We start from the raw sequence: 19,602 nt of genomic DNA on the forward strand, positions 1-19,602 counted from the left end.
AATAACGTATTATTAAAAGGTTAAATATTTCCTACTATTGTTTTCATCATCAAAATGATAGTGACTGTCACATGGATTATAATTTTTTTAAATGACAGATATATAATATCAAAGAAATGTAAAAAAATCAACAAGTATTTGTCTCTTAAGAGTTATTGCAAAAAAATGCAGTCAGTGGACTCTACTGCAAAGCTGGAGCCAATGGCTGATGTGACAGTTAAGGACTGTTGCCATGATTGTTTCCATCTAACTTTGCAAAAAAAAGACACTGTGAATGGTGTTCCTTGCAGGCTAAGCACACGAGAAGAAAAATTATACAAACAAACAAACAAATAAAACAAACAAGAAAAATTAAGCATTAAATTATTAAAAGTTAATTTACAATCTCTGTAAGCAATTCGGAAATGCCACATTAAATAAAAGTATGCTTTTTAAAAACAGTTAATGAAGCCATATCAATTTAATCCAAAAAAACTTCTCAAGTTGCTTTGAATATTTGCCTATCTTTTCTTAATAGGATTTAGAGTACAAACAAAAGTAGGTTCACATTTGTATGTGTTTAAATCTTGTGTATGTGAATAATAACCTATACTCTTGGAGAACTCTGTTTTATGAAGACAGTATAGACAACTGCAATTTTACATAAATATTCACACACATACATGTGTATTTAAAAATCTATAGAGAATAATTCCATTAATAAGAACTGATATTTGTACAAACACCTACATACAGAATGATATGCAGTATAATAATTTAAATGATTGGTTGTGAAAAAGGCAAGTGTTTGATAATTCTTAATATGAGAAACAACTTGTAAACCTTGAAAAGGACAAAATAGCACAGCACAGGCAATTTAGCAATAGACATGTTTTAGCAGATTCTTTGGTGTGTCTTGGGTTTGGACACAGTTCCCTCAGTCCCAACCTTCATTCCATACTTCGTACTGGAAGAATTTCCCTTCTCCAATCCCAAAAATCTCACACAGTGACGACCTCCTCTGAGTCTTAAAGGGATCAAGACTTGGGCGAGATATTTCAAGGTGGGGCTGAAATTTTAATAGTCTAGATAAATAGATTAACTCAGCTCCTAAAAATAAACCTGATGAAAGGCCCAAGGAATACAGATATTTTTTCAAACTATTGAATATTTTCTTAATTAAGATTTTGGTAGTGTCTTTTTAAACTTTTTCCTCACCTGTCAATAAACTTGGAATGTTCAGGCTGACATATTCTTTTGAAGAAATGTTGAATGAGGCAGCAACTACCACCTGCTGTTCCCTTGAACTTCCTATGGTTATTGTTAGTTTCTGCTAGTTCACCTCACATCCCACAGGCTTCAAGCCGGAACAGCACTGACAATCAGCCATGCCAATTTTTCTCTCCTCCCGCTTACTTATCATTATTTTATCTTAATTCTTAATTTTAATGAATTCTTTCAGGCCTGTAGCTAACTAAAGTTCCTGTCCTGGAAAGAATATCTTATGTTGCTAGTTTTTTGATATTTTAAATGCTACATTGGAGAGTTCTGATGTCACCTTTTCCATCACTAAGGCTCCCTTATCAACAGATTCATGCTAGACTCACAAGTTAATAGCATGACAAAAATATCCAGAAATTTTCTTGGCATGTGGAACTATGAAAAAAATAGTGTTACATTATTACTATTATTATTACTGCTACTATTATTTGTGTATGGGTTAAATCATTCATAAATTTATTTGTGCCAGTAAAAAAAACTAGTGGTCAATAAGGGTTTCTCTTAATATTAACATTTTTCAAACAAAATTTAACTGACTTCTAAGAAATGAGAATCAAAGCTTCCTGACTCCTTCCAAAGTTGCTATAGAATTGCATCTGAAGTAGGACCTTGCAACTAACATCTTTCCCCTATAAAGCCAGTCCTGTTTGCCACTTGTGATTTACAGGCTGTGTCTGCTATGAGGAGCTGCTGGACACATTAGTGTAGGTATGCTTATGAAAGGACGCTGCTGTCTGGCACTAAATGACTTTCCAGAGATCCATCTCATTCAGAACTACAGGAAATGTTCTCCCTAAACATGATCTGTCAATGCATAAGCCATTTTTCCTCCCATTCTGAAGGGGAGAATCAAAAATATATACTTGCATTCTAGTCCCTTCTGCAAATCCTAAATGCACCTTTAAAAATCTACTCTTTCATACTTTCTTGATTTCTACTTGGTTAATCCACTTCATTAACATTTTTGTTGCAACTATAATTCTGCATTTGAGAATGATAGAAAAGGAATGGTGGTAATTACATTGGATTGTGTTAGTGTAAATTGCTTATAAATGGTTGTATTTCCTATTTGCATTATTATTCATAGATATTACCAACTATTGTAGATGTTCAATTTTTTTCCATTTCACATACAGATTTTAATATATTTACCTAGAGGCCTATTTTCTCTTCCTTTTATAACACTGAAAACCATCCACCCCAAATCTATCTTTCCCTCCACATTTTATTACATGCTTCAGTTGCAGGCATAATGCAAATGATAACTCCACATTACATGGATTAATAAACACAAGATGTGTTTTAATCCAAGTGAAAATTACCTTGCTTAAATATGAGACAAAGAGAATAAAAACTGTATAGTTTTGTGTTTGAGAGGTCATTAATATATAAAGTATTCTTTAAATTATTTAGAAAATATTTTACAGAAAGCAGCACTTGTAAAAATTCAAAAAAAGAAATATAAATGAATGATATTATTAAAATATATACATTTATTATCTTTCATCTAAAATTTTTCATTCTATTCATTTTCAAGAAAAACATGAAATGGTGCATATTAGCCTGTAAAGGTTGTATGGTATATGTCCAGATATATAAATCATGTAAAAAAAAAAAAAGAATATGCAGTTAATATAAGCAATGAATACAAAAGTGTGGACAAATGTAATCTTTCTTTTACTTTATAAAATGGAGTGAATAATTATTTTATTACAAAGGTCACTGCATTAAAAACACTGAAAGAAAATCTAATGGCTATTTAAACTGGTTGGCATCATTCTCCAGAATTCCTTATCAGAAAATATGCTTAGGATTGGATTTTGGTTTTATTTTAATACATCTGCAGTCATTAACAGAATTCTCAGACAAGCGCTCAAATCTCAGGCTCTCCACTATTTTGTTGTTGTTGTTTTAATATATGCTTTTACAAAATGTTCACTTTTACTCCAAATCTTTTCTATAAAGTATACCCCTCTGGATTACTATATTTATAGGTTTACGTATATAATCTTTTACATTAAACAAAAACATACAAGATTTAAAGTTACGTAAAACAGATAGTCATTCTTCAACCTTTTCAAAAACCTCTTCTTTTTCTTACTTGATGAGCTCAGCAGTACAACCAATAACTGAGATATAATTTACAACACTGAATTCCAAAGGATATATTGTTTACACATCAACAACAGTTTGTAAAGATAATTATTTTTTAATTGACCCACATTAGGACAAATTTACAAATGTTCCGGGGCTCAATTCAATATACCAGCTCTTAGTGGTTTGAAGTATGACAGAGAACACTCAAAAGAGAGCTCTGATTATAAAATATAACAAGAACGTTTGCAAATTTTAACAAGCTTGCTGTTTCCATGCCAACTTCTTCTGAATCTGGAAAGCATTAAAATAATTTTCTCACAATTTATTTATTTTCATTGTGTTATAGCAATTCCCTTTTCGCAGGCAATACATTCAGTACCAAATGAGCAGTGTGTTCATTAGGGCTAAAGAGAAAGGCAAGGGTTAAATAAATAAGAACATCAAATTAATATCCAAGCCTAACTGCTTTAGCAGAGCCAAAGAATCTGTTTAATCATTCAAGTCAACAAAGGTTAAGATAATAAAATAAACTTCTAAATGCTTTCCTTTTTGGAACTTAATCTGTCTTGCCGAAGATGTTTTTAAGATGCTATCAGTTTTGCGTAGTCCCAGCTGTTATGAAAATTTACTTGAATACACTGGGAAGAGAAAAGAATTTTATGAAAATAGTTAAGCAGAGCTCCTGGGTGGCTTATTGAAACTGTGAGAGCCCAGGACTCATTTAAAACCAGCTGTTGGCTGATGATGTTGAGACCAATAACCACTAAAACTTTCTTTATCAGGGTTCTGTGTTATTTGGCAAGGTGATGGTAGCCAACTGATTAGAAGATTAATATATAGTCAAAAGATAATTTAATAATGTTTGTTCATTTTATTGTCTAAGTTTGATTAATAAATTTGCCACAATTTCAGAACATAATACCCTAATTTTAAAAGACAGTATTAAACATTAAAATAGCTTTGCTTATTTTTAAGGCTATGTTTTTAAGTCACTAAGATATAGAAAAGAGATATGAACCATTAACATCAAAGCCTTGGGTACCACTGTGACTCCTGGGGCTGTGGTTCATGATGAGGGCAGAGGCTCTTATGAACTGGGTAAGCAAAACGTCCTTTTTAGTAATGAAGAGAGATAGTGGTAGTTGTAGTGGGTACAGACGGCAATGGGAAAGTCCTTAAAAGTCTTGAGTCTTTTATACTTGATGTTCAGGTCCTAATCAAGAAATATAATTCAATCTTTTGAAAAGAAAGACTCAACTAAAAGCAGAATGAAAAAAAATACCGTGTAAAACTTGTAAACACAGCATTATGAAAAGCAGAAAATAGACTTCATTCATCTGGTTATCCTAAAGAAAAAAAAATCACTAATAGTAAATATACCAGGGTCTTGATTTATACAGTTTTCAAATTGGCAGTATGGAGCTGAGAAGCATAACTGTATCATAACAAGGTAACTGGGTACTCTGATGTCCCTTGGATGGGGGTCAGCATTGCCCTGCCTCCCTGTGTTCCATGTAGACAGATTCTAGGGTATCACTATGCAGCATTCATTCGTTTTTTCTGGAGGGTTGACAGTACATGGATTATAAAGACCAAGACTCTCATGGTGCAAAGAAAAAAGATGCACCTATTTTCATTTGTGTTCTCCAGATTTTTCAGTCTGATTTACAGAGGCATGGAATCTTAAGTTGTGAAGGTCCTAGCAGCCATATAGAGGCAGCTTGGCATTGTGGAAAGAGAGCAAATCTTGAAATCTGGGTCTGAGTCCCAGCATTGTCTTTTGGTAGATATGTATGAAAGAATGTGGACGAGTCACTTAACTTGTTTGAGCTCAATTCTATCAGAAAAAAAGGAGGTCATATTAATATCTGTGCTACTAACTCACAGAGTTACTTTCGAGGATAAATGAGAGAGAATGTATGGAAAATGTAACCCGTAAATTCCTAGGCTGAAACCCTGGCTGTGCTACTGAATGGGACAGTTACCTTGGAAAAAATATTTAAACTTTCTAAATCTTGGTTTCCTCATCTTTTAAGTGGAAATAATAAAAGTAAATATTTCAGAGGATTATTGAAATAAGATGTCTTCATTAAGTGTCTGGCATGTTTTAAGAACTCAATAAATTATTTATCATAATTTTTGTTTTTATCTGAGCCATAGATAGTTCTGTAATCCTTACTGTTTCACACTGAAGTTGATGACTATAATCACTACCTTACTGACAGAGAAGCAGCCTGATCCACTAGGAACAACATATACTAGATGCTGAGAGAGCTAGGTCTGAATCCTACTTCTATCACTTAAAAATTACATGAACCTGGGCAACTTACTTCACCACAGATTCCTCATGTGAAAAATGAGGTGAATAATCAGCTATGATCTGTTGAGGATTTAGTATAGATTTTTTATATGTTATTTTATTTAATTCTTTTCATAACCATAGAGACACAGACAGTGGTAGTGTTAGAATTTGATGCCTGTCTGGCCTGCCCCAGCCCACATGAATATAATCATCTCACTGTACTGCATTCATCTTTCTTATTTTTCATTCCTGATTACCTACCTTGATGAACTGAATAAGGCTTTGAGATGATGTGCCCAACTTACCTACAAAGGCGTTCAGCAAGTTGTAAGGCTCTAAGTAATTAGCAATTATGCTTATTATGTAAGGTATTATTTCCTAGTCCAACAATCATTTAGTCTAGGAATGGCCCTACAGCCCCCATACAACAAGTCTCCAATCTCTGTTTGACTATAGAGTAAAGTCATAGCCTCAAAACTCTGTAATACAAATCTATAAGGATGAAATGAAGAAAAATGAGCATGGGCATGGTGACTGACAGCACAGAAAAAGCACCATTCTGACCATACAGCCTAAATGCTTAACTGCCGAAGCACGATGTTCGACTGCAAAAATGAACTGAAGATTAATGGTAAATCTGTAATGACATCTCACCAAGAAGCAAGGAGGGAAATGCAATGCTAACGTCAGGATGCATTCACATGTGGAAATCTAGCAGTCAGTGTCTTGTAGAATAAAACCAAATGATATATATGGTTGTTATATTATACCTAAAGTTATAAGCTCGAACTGGGTTCAGTGTTCACTAACAGGAAGCTCATGCCAAAAAGCCCACTTTCTTCTGCATTAAATCACATGCCATCAACAGTATTCAAAGTCAACTTTCCTACCATTTACCTTTTTAACTTCTTGCAATCTTTCACTTTCACGACTTAACAAAATGCATTCCCTTAATATCCCATGACTCCAGAATACCAAATCTAAAAGTTTTTTTTTTTTTTATACATCTCATCTTTGTGGTTTTCTTTTTATTAAGAACATTTTGTTGCTCTCCTTTCTTTTAAGTAATTCTTCCTTTAGTGTCTCGGTTTTTCTTTGAGTGTTCACTCTCTTTTGCTGACTCCCTTCCTGTCCCACTCCCTAAATATGGATATTTCTAAAGTGTTTCTTGCTTCACTCTTCCACCCACCATTTTCTAATCCTAAGGTTTCAATGCTTACTCTGTGGCAGTTTGGCTATGTAACCTTTACGTCCATTTATGACACCACCTTAGATTTCTAGTCTCATGTTTCCAACTGTTTGCTACATTATTCAAGTGAAATACTGGGATCACAAATTCAACATAAATAAAATTAAATTTATCATTTATCCTCTTAACTTTCTCCTGACCAAGTTTATCATGCAAAGGCAGAAACTTCAGACCTTTCTTTATCTTCTTTTTCAACTTCAGCTCCTACGTCCAATTTGCACCAAGGCTTGTGTTAAATTTTCATCTCAATATTCTTTAATTTTATTCCCTGGTTGCTTTTTTTTAAACCTTAACCTGGCCACAATTCCACCCTCATCTTCCACCTTCTGCTTCAAGACTGTCTCTTACCAATTTCTCCTCTACTAGTGTCATCTCTGGCTTTCCCTCTCTGTTCAGATTTTTGTTTGGTACTTATGGCAAACCCTACTGGTGAGATGATCCAACTTTCCTTTTCAATCTCATTCTCCTTGATTCACTTCCAGCTTTGAGCTAACTATGTGACACAGTCTAACCAATGAGACATGATAGAAGGCCACTGTGAAATTCATGGCAAAATTTTTGTTTTCTTAATATGGATGCTTCTCCCTTTATCTTCCCTACCAATTAGATTAGATAGATGTAGATATAGATATAGATATAGATACAGATTATAGATATAGATATAAATATAGATTATAGATATAGACATAGATATAGATATAGATAGATATAGATACAGACATATAATCTTTAAAATAAATGAGTTATATTGATATAGATATAGATATAGATGATATAGTTATAGATGTAATGGTTGGACATGAAGTCTTTCTTCCAACCATGAGAGAAAGGCCAAGAGATTCAGAGACTTCCATAGTAACATCATTGAATTATAAAAATAGCGCCATCTATTGCCTTCTCTGAACTTCTCTATGTGAGAAAAATAAACTCATATTCTAACTCCCATAGAAAACATGGAGCTTTCTCTGATATTTTGTCAGTTCAATTCAAATCATCTTATAAAAATTCTCTATAGTTGGACATTTCTTAAATTTTATATATTAAAAAAAAAAAAACATTTGGTAATAACGCCAAATTGTCTGGTGGTAATACACGTCAAATGATGAATACAAAAATCTTTAATGGCTTCCTAATCCCCACACCAAATATTCAAAATGCTCCATAATATAACTTTGATTAAAAAAAAAAATTAGCCTTATATAACTTTTCTATATTTAACCTATTTCCTTGGTAAATGAAATATTATTGTTCCTTAAGTGAATCCTGTCATTTTCTACTTGCATAATATTGTTCGTACCATTTCTTCTTCTTGGAATGTGTAATGTCTTGCTCTTAATCTTATCTTCTAAAGACTACTCATTTATCAAGTCCTAGCTCAAGGGACAACTCTTCCAGTCTCCAGTGTTTATTAAAAATAGTAGAATGTTCACTTTTCTAACATCTCTTGGCATAGCTATTTAAGACATATAGTTTTCTTATTCAGGCATCCATGAGATTATCAGATCCTTAAGGGTAGTAATGATATAACAACATCCTATTCTAACATTCAATAAATATTTATCGAGCCCTTACTGTTCTAGGTGATGGTGGTATGAACAAGAAAGACCATGCACTTGGAGTTTACATTTCAAGAAGGGACACATTTTATAGATAACAAGAAAGTAAATATATAAACAAATAGGATAATCTCAGATTTAGACTGGATAGTTAGGGAAGTTCTCCCTGAGGAGGTATTTGAGATGAAATCTCAATGATAAGAAGAACCCCATCAGAAGAAGACCAGAAGAGAGCAAATAGAAAATCATCATCAAGTTGGAGTGAGTGTGGTATGTTTGAAAAACACATGAAACACAGCGTGGCTGGAGCATAGTGGGTGGAGGGGAAGACCAGTGTGAGACGAGGTTATAGAGGTAGACAAGGCCCAAATCTTGAAGGTCTGTGTAGGCCAAGCAAAGTGGTTTGAATTTCATTCTGAGGTTTAAAACAGGGGAGTAACATGATCCAATTTATAACGTAAAATGATCTCTCTGGCTGCTGTGCAGAAAATGGATTATACAGGCTTAAGAATGGAAGCAGATTGATTGGAAGACTACCACAGTAATCAAGAACATGAGATGTAGCAGGTTGAATTTGGTGGTAGCAGAAGAGAGAAAGAGAAAAGTGGAGACACATATAGTCTCTATAGTATTAAGCATGGAATATTGAACAAGGTCAATGCTCAATATACATTGCTAAATATATGTCCAAGAGTTTCAAGATAGTATCACCTTCTTAATTTCTAAATTATCTTCAATTTTTCCCAATTTGATTCACATATTACATCTTAATATATTCCTGTTTAAAACTTAGGAAGCCAAAGAGAAAATAAAAGAACTTGATATTCAAGGAATAATATAGATCCCATAATAGAAAGTCAGCCAACAAAGAGCTGAAATGATGGAATGACATATTATTAAGTTAATTATGAAAAGAAATAAATTACTTGAAATGAATGATAATGAGAAGAATTCAAAATCTTCGATAGGATAAAGATATGGTATTCAAATATAAAGATCTATTTAAAAAAAAAAAAAAAAAAGACAGTCTCCATCCACACCAGCTGGAATAGAGTGCCAATAGAGGATGTGGGTAAAATTAATTTTCATGAAATTGAAGACTTTTCCAGTTCTAACTTACTCTGATTTTTCTGGGAATAATTCCAGAAAAATCATTTTATTATCTTGATATAATAAATTTCTAATCAGTAGCTAATACTATCTTACTAGAAAGAAATGTTTATAAAATGCTAAGAGCATTGAACGCGATCTGCCTTGTCTCTAAATTAGAAATCTGAGAAAAGACAGGCAATTTGGTAGGTTCTCATTCTCTTTCATATGTACTTGCCAGGACATTTAGATTTTTACTTGTGAAGATTTGTCCTGCATTATTAATTCAATCCAAATTCCTTCAATACAAAACAAAATCCAGGGGAAAATAGGATCATTTTTTGCCACTTTCCACCCGAAATGTTAAATGGCCCCTGAATTGTGTGAAACTTGGCCCCAGTCAGTGTGAAAACTGGCTGAAATCTGTATGAAAGGCAGTCTGGGTTCATCAAAGTAGTTCATGAACTTTGGCCAAGCTTCCAAGAAACCTGGTCCAAGTCTTAGTTTGTAATGCAACATGAAACCAGGTGAATTTCACACGGTGTCAGGTTTCATCCTGAAAATTTGGCCTAGCTTTATAATCAATCATCACTTTTTGGAACGATGAAAGCCAACACACCTTTTTGAAACTGAGGACTGCATGCATACTGATGACAGCTAAGCTGTGAACCACCCCTTTACTTCCTTTGCCAAAAGAAGATTTCTCAGAACGGAAACAGTCTCTCTCTTACCTGGAAAGGGCAAGTTGAGTGATTTTGATATTGCGTGTAGAAAGAAATGATACTCAATACATGGAGACATGCCATGTGAAATAATCACCACATACAAAGCAAGTGGCTATACTCTAATCATTTAAGGTTATGAGAATTTTATTTCATTCACATCCATGACATATATCATGATGTTTAATCTCCTCAACTATAAGATGAGCTTTTAGCTTGAAGCTAGTCATCAGCTAGGATAGCTGCCGTGAGAAATGAAATGCTCTGAGGCATAATCATTATTTCTATATGAAGAACAGAAAGGAAAAGATAAAAAGCATAACTTTTTATCTTGTTTAATAAATATAAAAGAGGTAAGACTACAAACTTCTCAAGTAAAGCTCTATTGCGGTGTATATACATGAATTGAATTATTATGCACAGTAACAAAAAAATTCTACACAACTGTATTTTCAACCTGAAAATTTTAAATGTGTTTTTCCACTGTAAAAAAATGACTCTCTTCAACCAAATACTTGCTTTTGTGCATAGTGACATGAGAAAATTGAGAGGTATGTCTGCACAGAGCCACTACATCATTGGAACAGTATGTCTGAACATTTGGGTAATAAGGCACAGATGTGAAGCAGAGGACTTGGCACTACCAAGGTAACAACAAAGCATTCACCATTGTGTTATAATGGTTAAAAGAGCCACGTCTGAGAGGAATAAAAGAATGTCCCTCCTCCCTGGAATACTAAATTATATAACACCTTTTATTTGCTTAAAAATCTATAAAAAAAAATAAGAAATTCAAATAAGTATTAGTCAAACATGATGAATAAAAATATAAAGTGCATTAATATTTTCATGTATAATATAACATATTTATGCGATAGCACATAAAATTTAACTGCAGAAAAAAGCCAAATTCAATAGGAATCCACAAGGCCTTTATACGGCAAAATGCTGTATGTAAGTCTGAAGGACCCAATGGCCATTGAAAAGGTATTATTGTTGACTCTTAGTAGGAATTCTGGTCCTTAATCAGTAAGGCTATTATTTGCTGTAGAGTGTTCTAGTTACAGGTATCAAGTTAAGATAATGCAACGAGATACACACATTAGTTATTATTAAGGCTATTTCACTAATAACTAGTATGGTATTTTTGCCAGCTATTATGAAACTATGTGACACAAAGGCAGTTATGAAGCTAGAACTATCTTCGTTCAATAAGTTTGGAGCCGAAACTAATTTTCTACTCAGGATTGGAAGAATACAACTTACCCGAGGTCCTTGATCACCTTGTTCTCCCTGTAGGGTAGAAAAATGAGATGATAGTAGTTTTAGCACTAAGTCTGTATATGATGCTCATTAAAAAGATCAAAATAAAACATAGTATATAAGTCATAGCAATATGAATTTCCACTAACTTAGTTTGTTTCTACAATTCGTATTCTTACCTTATCACCTTTTGGACCAGGAGGACCCTGAAAAAAAGACAAAAAAAAAACATTTTTAAAATACATTTTTACACATTATAGCTTGAAAGATGAACTAGGGTTAGTTGCAAGATTCATGTAAAGGACACAGAGATATAGCTGTTAATGAAATTTCTCAAGGTATTTTGGGTTCTAAACTATAATTATAATACGGTTAGAATATAAGACATACATGGTATAATGTATAATGATATGTACATATATCATTATATCCATATGTATATGCATGTATATATATATATACACACACACACACACAGAAAAGTATACATGTCATAAGTATATTATATGCTGAATATATTTTCATAAACTGAACACACCTCTCTATGCAAGTAGATCCAGCTAAAGAAACCCAGAAATGCAAATTGTGACATTTCCTCTTCATTACTCTCCACCAACAGTAACCACTATTTTTGACTTCTGACCAAATAGATTAGTTTATGAACTTTATATAAATGGAATCATATTGTATGTCTGGCATCTTTTGCTCAAAATATGTGAAATTCATGCATAATTTTTTGTGCAGTTGTAAATCATTTTTCTTACTGCTTTAAAATATTCCATTGTGTGAATAAACCATTATTTGTTTATCCTACTGTTGATGGCCATTTTTTTCCATGAGTTTCTAGGTCTTGACTATTACAAATAATGCTGCTATAAATATCTTAGTATTTGTCTTTTGATTAAAAATTGTATGTATTTCTTTTTATGTGTATGCAGTAACATTTGGCAAGTGATATTTTATGCATTTCTGTTGGGTATATATCTAGGAGTGATATTGTTAGGTTATAGAAAATACATATGTTCAGATTTAGTAGATACTGTCAAATAGTTTTCCAATGTGGTTCTAACAATGTATGAGAACTTCAGTTCCCCTATACCATCACCAATACTTGGTATTTTCCATCTTTTTCACATTAGGCATTCTGGCAGGAGGTACAGTAGTTTTATATTGCATTTTAATTTGTATCTCCCCAGTGATCAATTAAGTTGAACTCCTTTTAGGTACTGGCCACTTTGCATTCTCCTCCATAAAGTATTCACGTCTTTTGCCCTTTTTCTATTGAGTTGTCCTATTGATTCGAGTTCCTTATATATTATACAACACATTACATACTGTAAAACTATATGTACACACATACATCTATATGTATATGTGTGCGTGTATATATATATATATGTATATATATATATATAGAGAGAGAGAGAGAGAGAGCATGCAAATATATTCTCTCACTCTGCATATTATGTTTTTATTTTCTTAAAGGTGTTTTTAATAAACAGAATTTTTAATTTTAGTAAAACTCAATTTAACAGTTTTTCTCTTTATAGTTAATTGTTTTTGTGTTCCACTTAAGAAATCTTTGCCTACTCCAAGATCATGAAGAGATTCTTCTGTGGTGATTCTAAAAGCTTTATTACTTTATTTTTGTATTTAGATCTGAATTCATGGAGAATTTATTTTGTGCATGATGTGAGGTCAAAGTCAAGATGCTTTTTTCCCACATGTGGATATCAAATTAATCCAACACCATTTATTGAAAATGCATCTTTTTCCTCAATCTAGTACAGTGTTACCTTTGGCATAAATTAGATGACCATATATATACGTGGATATTTTTAGGAATTTCTGTTTTGTTGCATAGCTACCTATTCTTGAGGCACACTGAGATTTAATTTACCTTTGAATGAAAATATTAGTAGGAAATACTAATTCTAGAGGCATCAATACTTTTTTCCCCCTAGCTCTTAAAATGAAATCATGTTTCGGGGCTCAGACTGCCTGAGGAATTGGAACATTTCACACTTACCTACAGTGTCTCACTTTTACTTTTAGTAGGGCTGGGAGACAAGGAGAAGTCTAGACCAAAATTAAAACCAATGTTCTAGCAAAGTACCCTTCTTAGATCCTTCTTAGTGGAAACTTCTGTCACTTGAGGTGGGCATGTAGGAATGCTCTGCCTACTAAAATATCTCCTCTTAAGTATCAGGGGCAGAGGAACTGCACCAAACACATTCCCATTCTCAGTTGTGGCACTTCCATTAATAGTTGTGAGGTTATCATAAAATTAGAAATAACAATAACATCATGTCTTATATTTCCTATATTTTACCATCAACAAAGAACCTGTTGCAGCATTTAATCTCCCAATCTAATAAAGAAAATATTATATTAATACTTTTATATAAGCCTAAAATCAAACAAACATTATCATGGGTAGGCCTCTTGTAAGTGAATTAGCCTGGATTTTAAACTAGCCTGTGGGAATTTAAAAACTGTGGTTTGGGATGCTAAGTGTTAGGACACAGCTTTAGCACTAGATTCTCAGGAAGAATGATAACTCTGTGCCTGCCTTCAACAGATGCCTTCCAAAATGCCTCCCAACTGCATTTCCCACAGAGGTGGATCTTGGGGACAGTGGTCCCAAGATCTCAAGTTCAAAATAAGAGAAAGAGAAATTATAGGGGATCAACAAGGGGAAGAGAGGGCTAAGATAACAGAATCAAATAGACAAATCCTCTTATCACTTTCCCAGAAAATAATTTTGCCATTAAAAAGGGTAGGCTAGGAAAATTAATTTTCTTAATGTTTTCAGTAAATTTTTAATGCTTTTATTAATGTTTTCATTAATGAATGAATAATAAATCAAGTAGTGAGTAATTATTACAGTCCGTGTGCCAACCTCTGTAAAATTAAGTTTAATGAATTTACTTGGTCATTTAAAACACACACAAAATGCTCACCAATACTCTGTAAGTAGAATTTTATTTTTGGTGGGGCCAAAGGCAATCCAAAGAAAAGAATGAGAAGATACCTACCATCAAGTTTAAGAAATACAATGGAGATTCTAACTTTTATTTAAATAGCATGTTATTTAACTCTATTTTTATACACATTTGTTGAATGCCTACAGAGAGTTTGGCAATGGTCTAATCACTAGTGAATATGGTGGGCGAAGCTGATTAAAAAAGCTTAATAGTCTGATCTGGAAGAGCTAAATAGTCTAGTGCTAGAGTCAAATACTCCCCATATACTAGCACTAAGAGAAAAAAATCATCCCTAGAAAATCCAGCTATTGTAAAGTCATTTATAGTTAATGTGGACCCCTCCCTAGCTTTCAACCCACCTTCTTCCCAAAAGCTTCTCCTTCTTAAAGTTCTATTTGCTTTTTCTGGTGAGATTTTCAAAGGCAAGTCTCTCGCTTTACCAGTCTTCTAAAGTCACTGTTAGGTTCTATGAGGTGTTTGAAGTCAAAGCTTTTCTGAAATAATTTTACAGTGGGGAACAAAGATGACTTTTTTTCCCCTCAAAGTCCAATTATTAATGCCAAAGCTACATGTGTCAACTAGAGCTCTTCAGACAGTTTGCCATAAGCAAGGATGCTTAATTCGTGAACACATGAAAATTTGCATTCACAATTGAGCAATAAATACTGCTGCTACAGAAGGGAGAGTTTCTGAGCAGACAGAATGGCGTCCTGGCACCTGCCAGCTCAAGACAGAACTGAAGCAGAGGTCAACCTCCATTCACAGCTGTGGTGCCTGCTTCGGACACTCCAGACCCCACTTGTGCTCTTGGGATTAATGGCAGGTGTTTTTCTTCTGCTCAGACGGAAATTCCACTCTTCATTCTGAATTAGACCTTCTTCACTGCAAATATCGGTTAAATGTGAAGAAAAAATGTAGGCTACCTTAGTAAACACAGATAATATTTCAAAATTTGGGAACCATGGTTCTTTTCTAAGTCAAAACATCACAAATAAAAGAAAGGTTTCTTTGATTATTAACTTTTAAAATTAAAGCTGGGTCATCATTTAAGTTATTTTTCGTCTTTAAAGAAAAACTCACTGGTATTAACTAAAGGATTGGTGGCAATACAAATTAATGAATTATTTAAATTACAGAGTATTTTTCAATTGCATTTTGTGGCTTCCAACTATACCAACATATTTGTTGTGCAGGTGTCAGCATCAGTGACTAACTGGTAACTATTTGAAGATAAAACTTTGTCACTCAACATGGTTGAGGTCAACGAAAAGTAAATATGGTAAAATTAGTGGTCATAAATAAGTGAAGAGTGAGTCAGTTTTATACAATTCTTTTGGGATTCTTGTCCTCGTCTAGTCTAGCATGTTGGAGTCAGATCTTTTAGAATCTCCACTAAAATCAACAAATATATTTGAAATAATTTTCTAACTAGTTTTATATAATTAGCTTTATTTACATAAATTTTAAAGTTGCTAAAATGTTTTTATTATTAGTGCTACTACTCAGTAGTTGGAATATTTCTTTTAGAGTTTTGTTAGAGTATTACTGATTTACTAAAAAGTATTTAAAAATTTCAGTGACAAATTTTAAATTACCCCTATTCAAATGACTTTATGGTAATAATCTTTTTATTAGTGCCAAGCCTTTAATGTGGATCTTAGCCTATACCAATTTCAGTCTCCCAAAAATCTATTTCTATTCAAATAACTAAGATTTTAGCTTGTTTTCTATGTTCCATTATCTATTTCAATTAAATGATAAAACCAAACTAAAAGCACAGTGAGTAAGAGGCGAAATAAATGAGATTCAGGAAAATATTGGATTTCAATCTACATAAAAGTAATTGAACTATAGCTGGAAAACAGATATATTCATAAGGGTTGGATGTCCCAATAAAGGCCTTTCATTCACTACAACTATAAATTTTGCCTACTTTGAACTGGCAAGAGCAAAGAGGGAATAATTTTTAAAAGATGGCAATCATGAAAACAAAATTAAATTCTGCTAGAGGTCAAAAAAATGAAAAAGGAACAAACCCTGGAAATTCTTGGCAGCCAGAGCTGCCGGGATAAGAAGGAGGTTATGATTTCTAGCCCTGAAAATCGTAGGTCATTTTTATTCTTGAAATATAACCAACCTTTTCCTGATTAATCTTTTCATTACTATAGAATTATGAGACAAGCAAGTTTCATTTTCTAAGCATTTACAGCTCACGATTAGCCAGGCGACGTGGTTCGAGTCTGGAGGAGGGACATGTAAATTTAATTATACAGTGGAATAAACACTGTGTTATGAGAATACAGAGAGGAAAGAAGGTAGGAGAGCTGGAGTTTAAAAGATGATATTGCAACTGGCTCTTGAAAGTTGGCCAGAGATAACGGGGACTGGGAAGGAATGAAGCAGATCGTGAAGAAGAGAAGAACATGCGTAAGTATGAGAGGACATCACTATCAGAGAAAGGTGAGTTTAGAGTGTTAAGAACATAAGTGGTGTGTGAGCGGAGTTGGCGAATAGTAGGAAAGAGAGATCTGGGAAGGCTGGCTCACAATCCCTAGGTCCCTGGGCTGGATTCTGTCATCAACATAACAAGATGACAGTGAGATCAAGCGTGATTTATGGGACTCTGAAAATATGGAATATTCTTCTTCTTAGGAAGCTGTTATCTTGGTCCAGGAGAGAGATGGTAAAGGTCTGAATTAAGATCATGACAGCAGGGACACAGAGAAAGTTCTAGATTCAGAACATATGTCTAAGGTAGAACCAATAAGACCAGTTAACTGATTGGACATGGTGGCCATGGACAGATCATCAACATAGTTTAAGAACTCCTGCTCATTCGAAATTTCACAATTTAGTGCATCTGCAGAAAAGCATTGCCCTAAGATGGTTCAATCCTGATAAACACAGCAGCTCCAGAGCCAAGTGAACCATATAGAGTTTTAAATCTGGTTTTAGGGGTGTATTTCAAATCCAGACAGATTGTTGGCAGCTTTGGCTGACTTAATCAGAAATAGCTGGGAGAGAGAATTCTTTATTATCAATGTTGGGCAAAAGGAGCACAGATGATGTATGGTGGCCACACTGTGCTGCCACCAGGCAGAGGCCATCCTTCTTCTGTGTTAATTTACGAATAAAGTACACCTTTATTACATTTTCCTTCCTCTACTTTTTAGACTGCAAAATGAAAATGGGCTTACTTATCTTTTAAAAGTCATAATTTCCTTAAGTCTTTTAAGGATAAAGAAGACAGAGTCTGCTGTACTGGCCGTTCTCTGGGAGCAGAGCACGACCTCAGCGGTCACTGCGTGTCTGACGTCTCTGTGCTCAGGCGCTCCTGCAAATGTTACTTTATCAATGTTCAGTCTCCCAGGGAGGAAAAGAAATGGGGGAAATCCAGTTTTCCCCAGTCCAAGTAGGACAGAAGCCTCAATTCTACCGATTGTGAGGTATTTGCCTGTTCTTTTGCTGCATCATTGACGTGGCCATTTTGCCAGTGAGATAGTCGCTCTTATTCGTACATTCATGAAGAAAATGAATATGGACCATGGTTTTTAGCAGGTATCTGAAACAGCAGAAAATCATATTGCAAATAGTATTAACAGTAGTGTTTCCAGTGTTCACCTGAAAAATGGGGACTCTATTTACATGTGAAAAAAACCTTCCAAACTTGTGAATAAAGTGTTTTATGCAGTTTGCAGAGGTTCACCTCCATTTAAAATGTGAGCATGTGTGCTTCCAAGTATATACCTCCACCTTGAGTTCGTATATATAGTTCTCCACTTTACTAGCATAATGTATTTTTTAGGGACATTTCTTTCTCAAGTCACCTTTTTTTTTTTTTTTTGGCTTATACTATAGACTTTCAACTTTGTAAATAAGTTCAGATAGTAATGCATAAATTTTAAACTTTTTATGGGAAATCTGATGTGAAAATGTGTAACTTCCTATGTATTAGAGATCAATGTGTGTGTACGTGTGTGTACGTGTGTGCGTGCGTGCGTGCGTGTGTGCATGTGTGTGTGCGTGTGTGTGTGTGTGTGTGTGTGTGTGTATTAACCTCTGTGAGCTTCAATCTCTTCGTCTGTAAAATGGGGAGAATAATTCTTACTGTTTGGCTAAAATGAAACACTGTCCATGAAGTGATCTGTTGAATGTCTGATCTACCAATAGTACTGATTACTAAGTATACATACACTCAATATTTTTAATATTTTTAATATTTTAAACTTTTAATAATTTTTAACAAAAAATAAAATTTCTTTTTCAGATACTTGACCCGAGGATGAAGAAAGTAAATATAGTGATTTCCTAAAATGTGGTGAGAAATGTGTTAGGTGGATGGTTGAAAACATTTGGAGAATATGCAGTTTTAACATAGGTTTACCTCAATGTTCAGGAACTATTACCAAACAAAACAAAGCAAAACAAAAATTCATTGTAGTTTCAGCCACATTACTTTAATGGCTAAACAAGCCTAAACTTCTGGGCCTGGAACTAACTAGTCAACCCTTGCATGTAGTAGGTGCTCAATCAATTCTTACCGAACTGAAACACCAGAAAGAAAAGAATGCAATAAAATTCTGTGTTCAAAGCAGCGACACATAAAGAATTATACAAGAACCAGATTCGACATTGCTACAGAAGAACGGTGTTTATTAAAGTGTCAAACTCTGCTAAGCCAGGGAAGGGAATTATAGCTATAAACAGATTTATAGCTTCAGACTTTACACCTTTCATTTTGCATTGATGATTAAGAGACCAAGCAGAAAAGGAGGTAGGTATAAACAGAAATTTAGAACACCAAAACCAAGCCCATTTATTACAAAACTAATTTTTACAGCTATTATTTTCTGGGCATTTTCTGTGGTAAGATGGTAACTCTAAGCTCTTTTGTGGTATCAGTTTCAGTCCTAAACAAGGAACTGTATGTGCCTATGATCAGTCTTAAGTCATAAGCAGCTGCCATAAGGAAACAATTAGTGGGGTCTAGCACTAAAAGAAAACTTAGCAAAACCAAACATTTAAAAAGGACTCTCAAAAGTAGGGCTGATGTAGCTTAGCTCAATGGAGTTAAGGG

General features: G+C 33.9%; 1 protein-coding gene across 2 annotated transcripts in view; it reads right to left on the reverse strand.

Annotated features, from left to right (window-relative positions):
• COL25A1 (collagen type XXV alpha 1 chain) overlaps window positions 1–19,602 on the reverse strand; it is a 404,747-nt gene that overhangs the window by 126,965 nt on the left and 258,180 nt on the right. For both annotated transcript variants that reach the window (XM_006918911.1, XM_015594880.1), the window contains exons 6-7: window positions 11,718–11,744; window positions 11,542–11,568 (exon numbers count right to left, since the gene is read on the reverse strand). In XM_006918911.1, the coding sequence (XP_006918973.1) occupies window positions 11,542–11,568; window positions 11,718–11,744 (54 nt within the window). The remainder of the gene's footprint in view (window positions 1–11,541; window positions 11,569–11,717; window positions 11,745–19,602) is intronic.

This window comes from Pteropus alecto, unplaced genomic scaffold (assembly GCF_000325575.1).
Source record: "Pteropus alecto unplaced genomic scaffold, ASM32557v1 scaffold5, whole genome shotgun sequence".
NCBI classification, from domain to species: domain Eukaryota; kingdom Metazoa; phylum Chordata; class Mammalia; order Chiroptera; family Pteropodidae; genus Pteropus; species Pteropus alecto.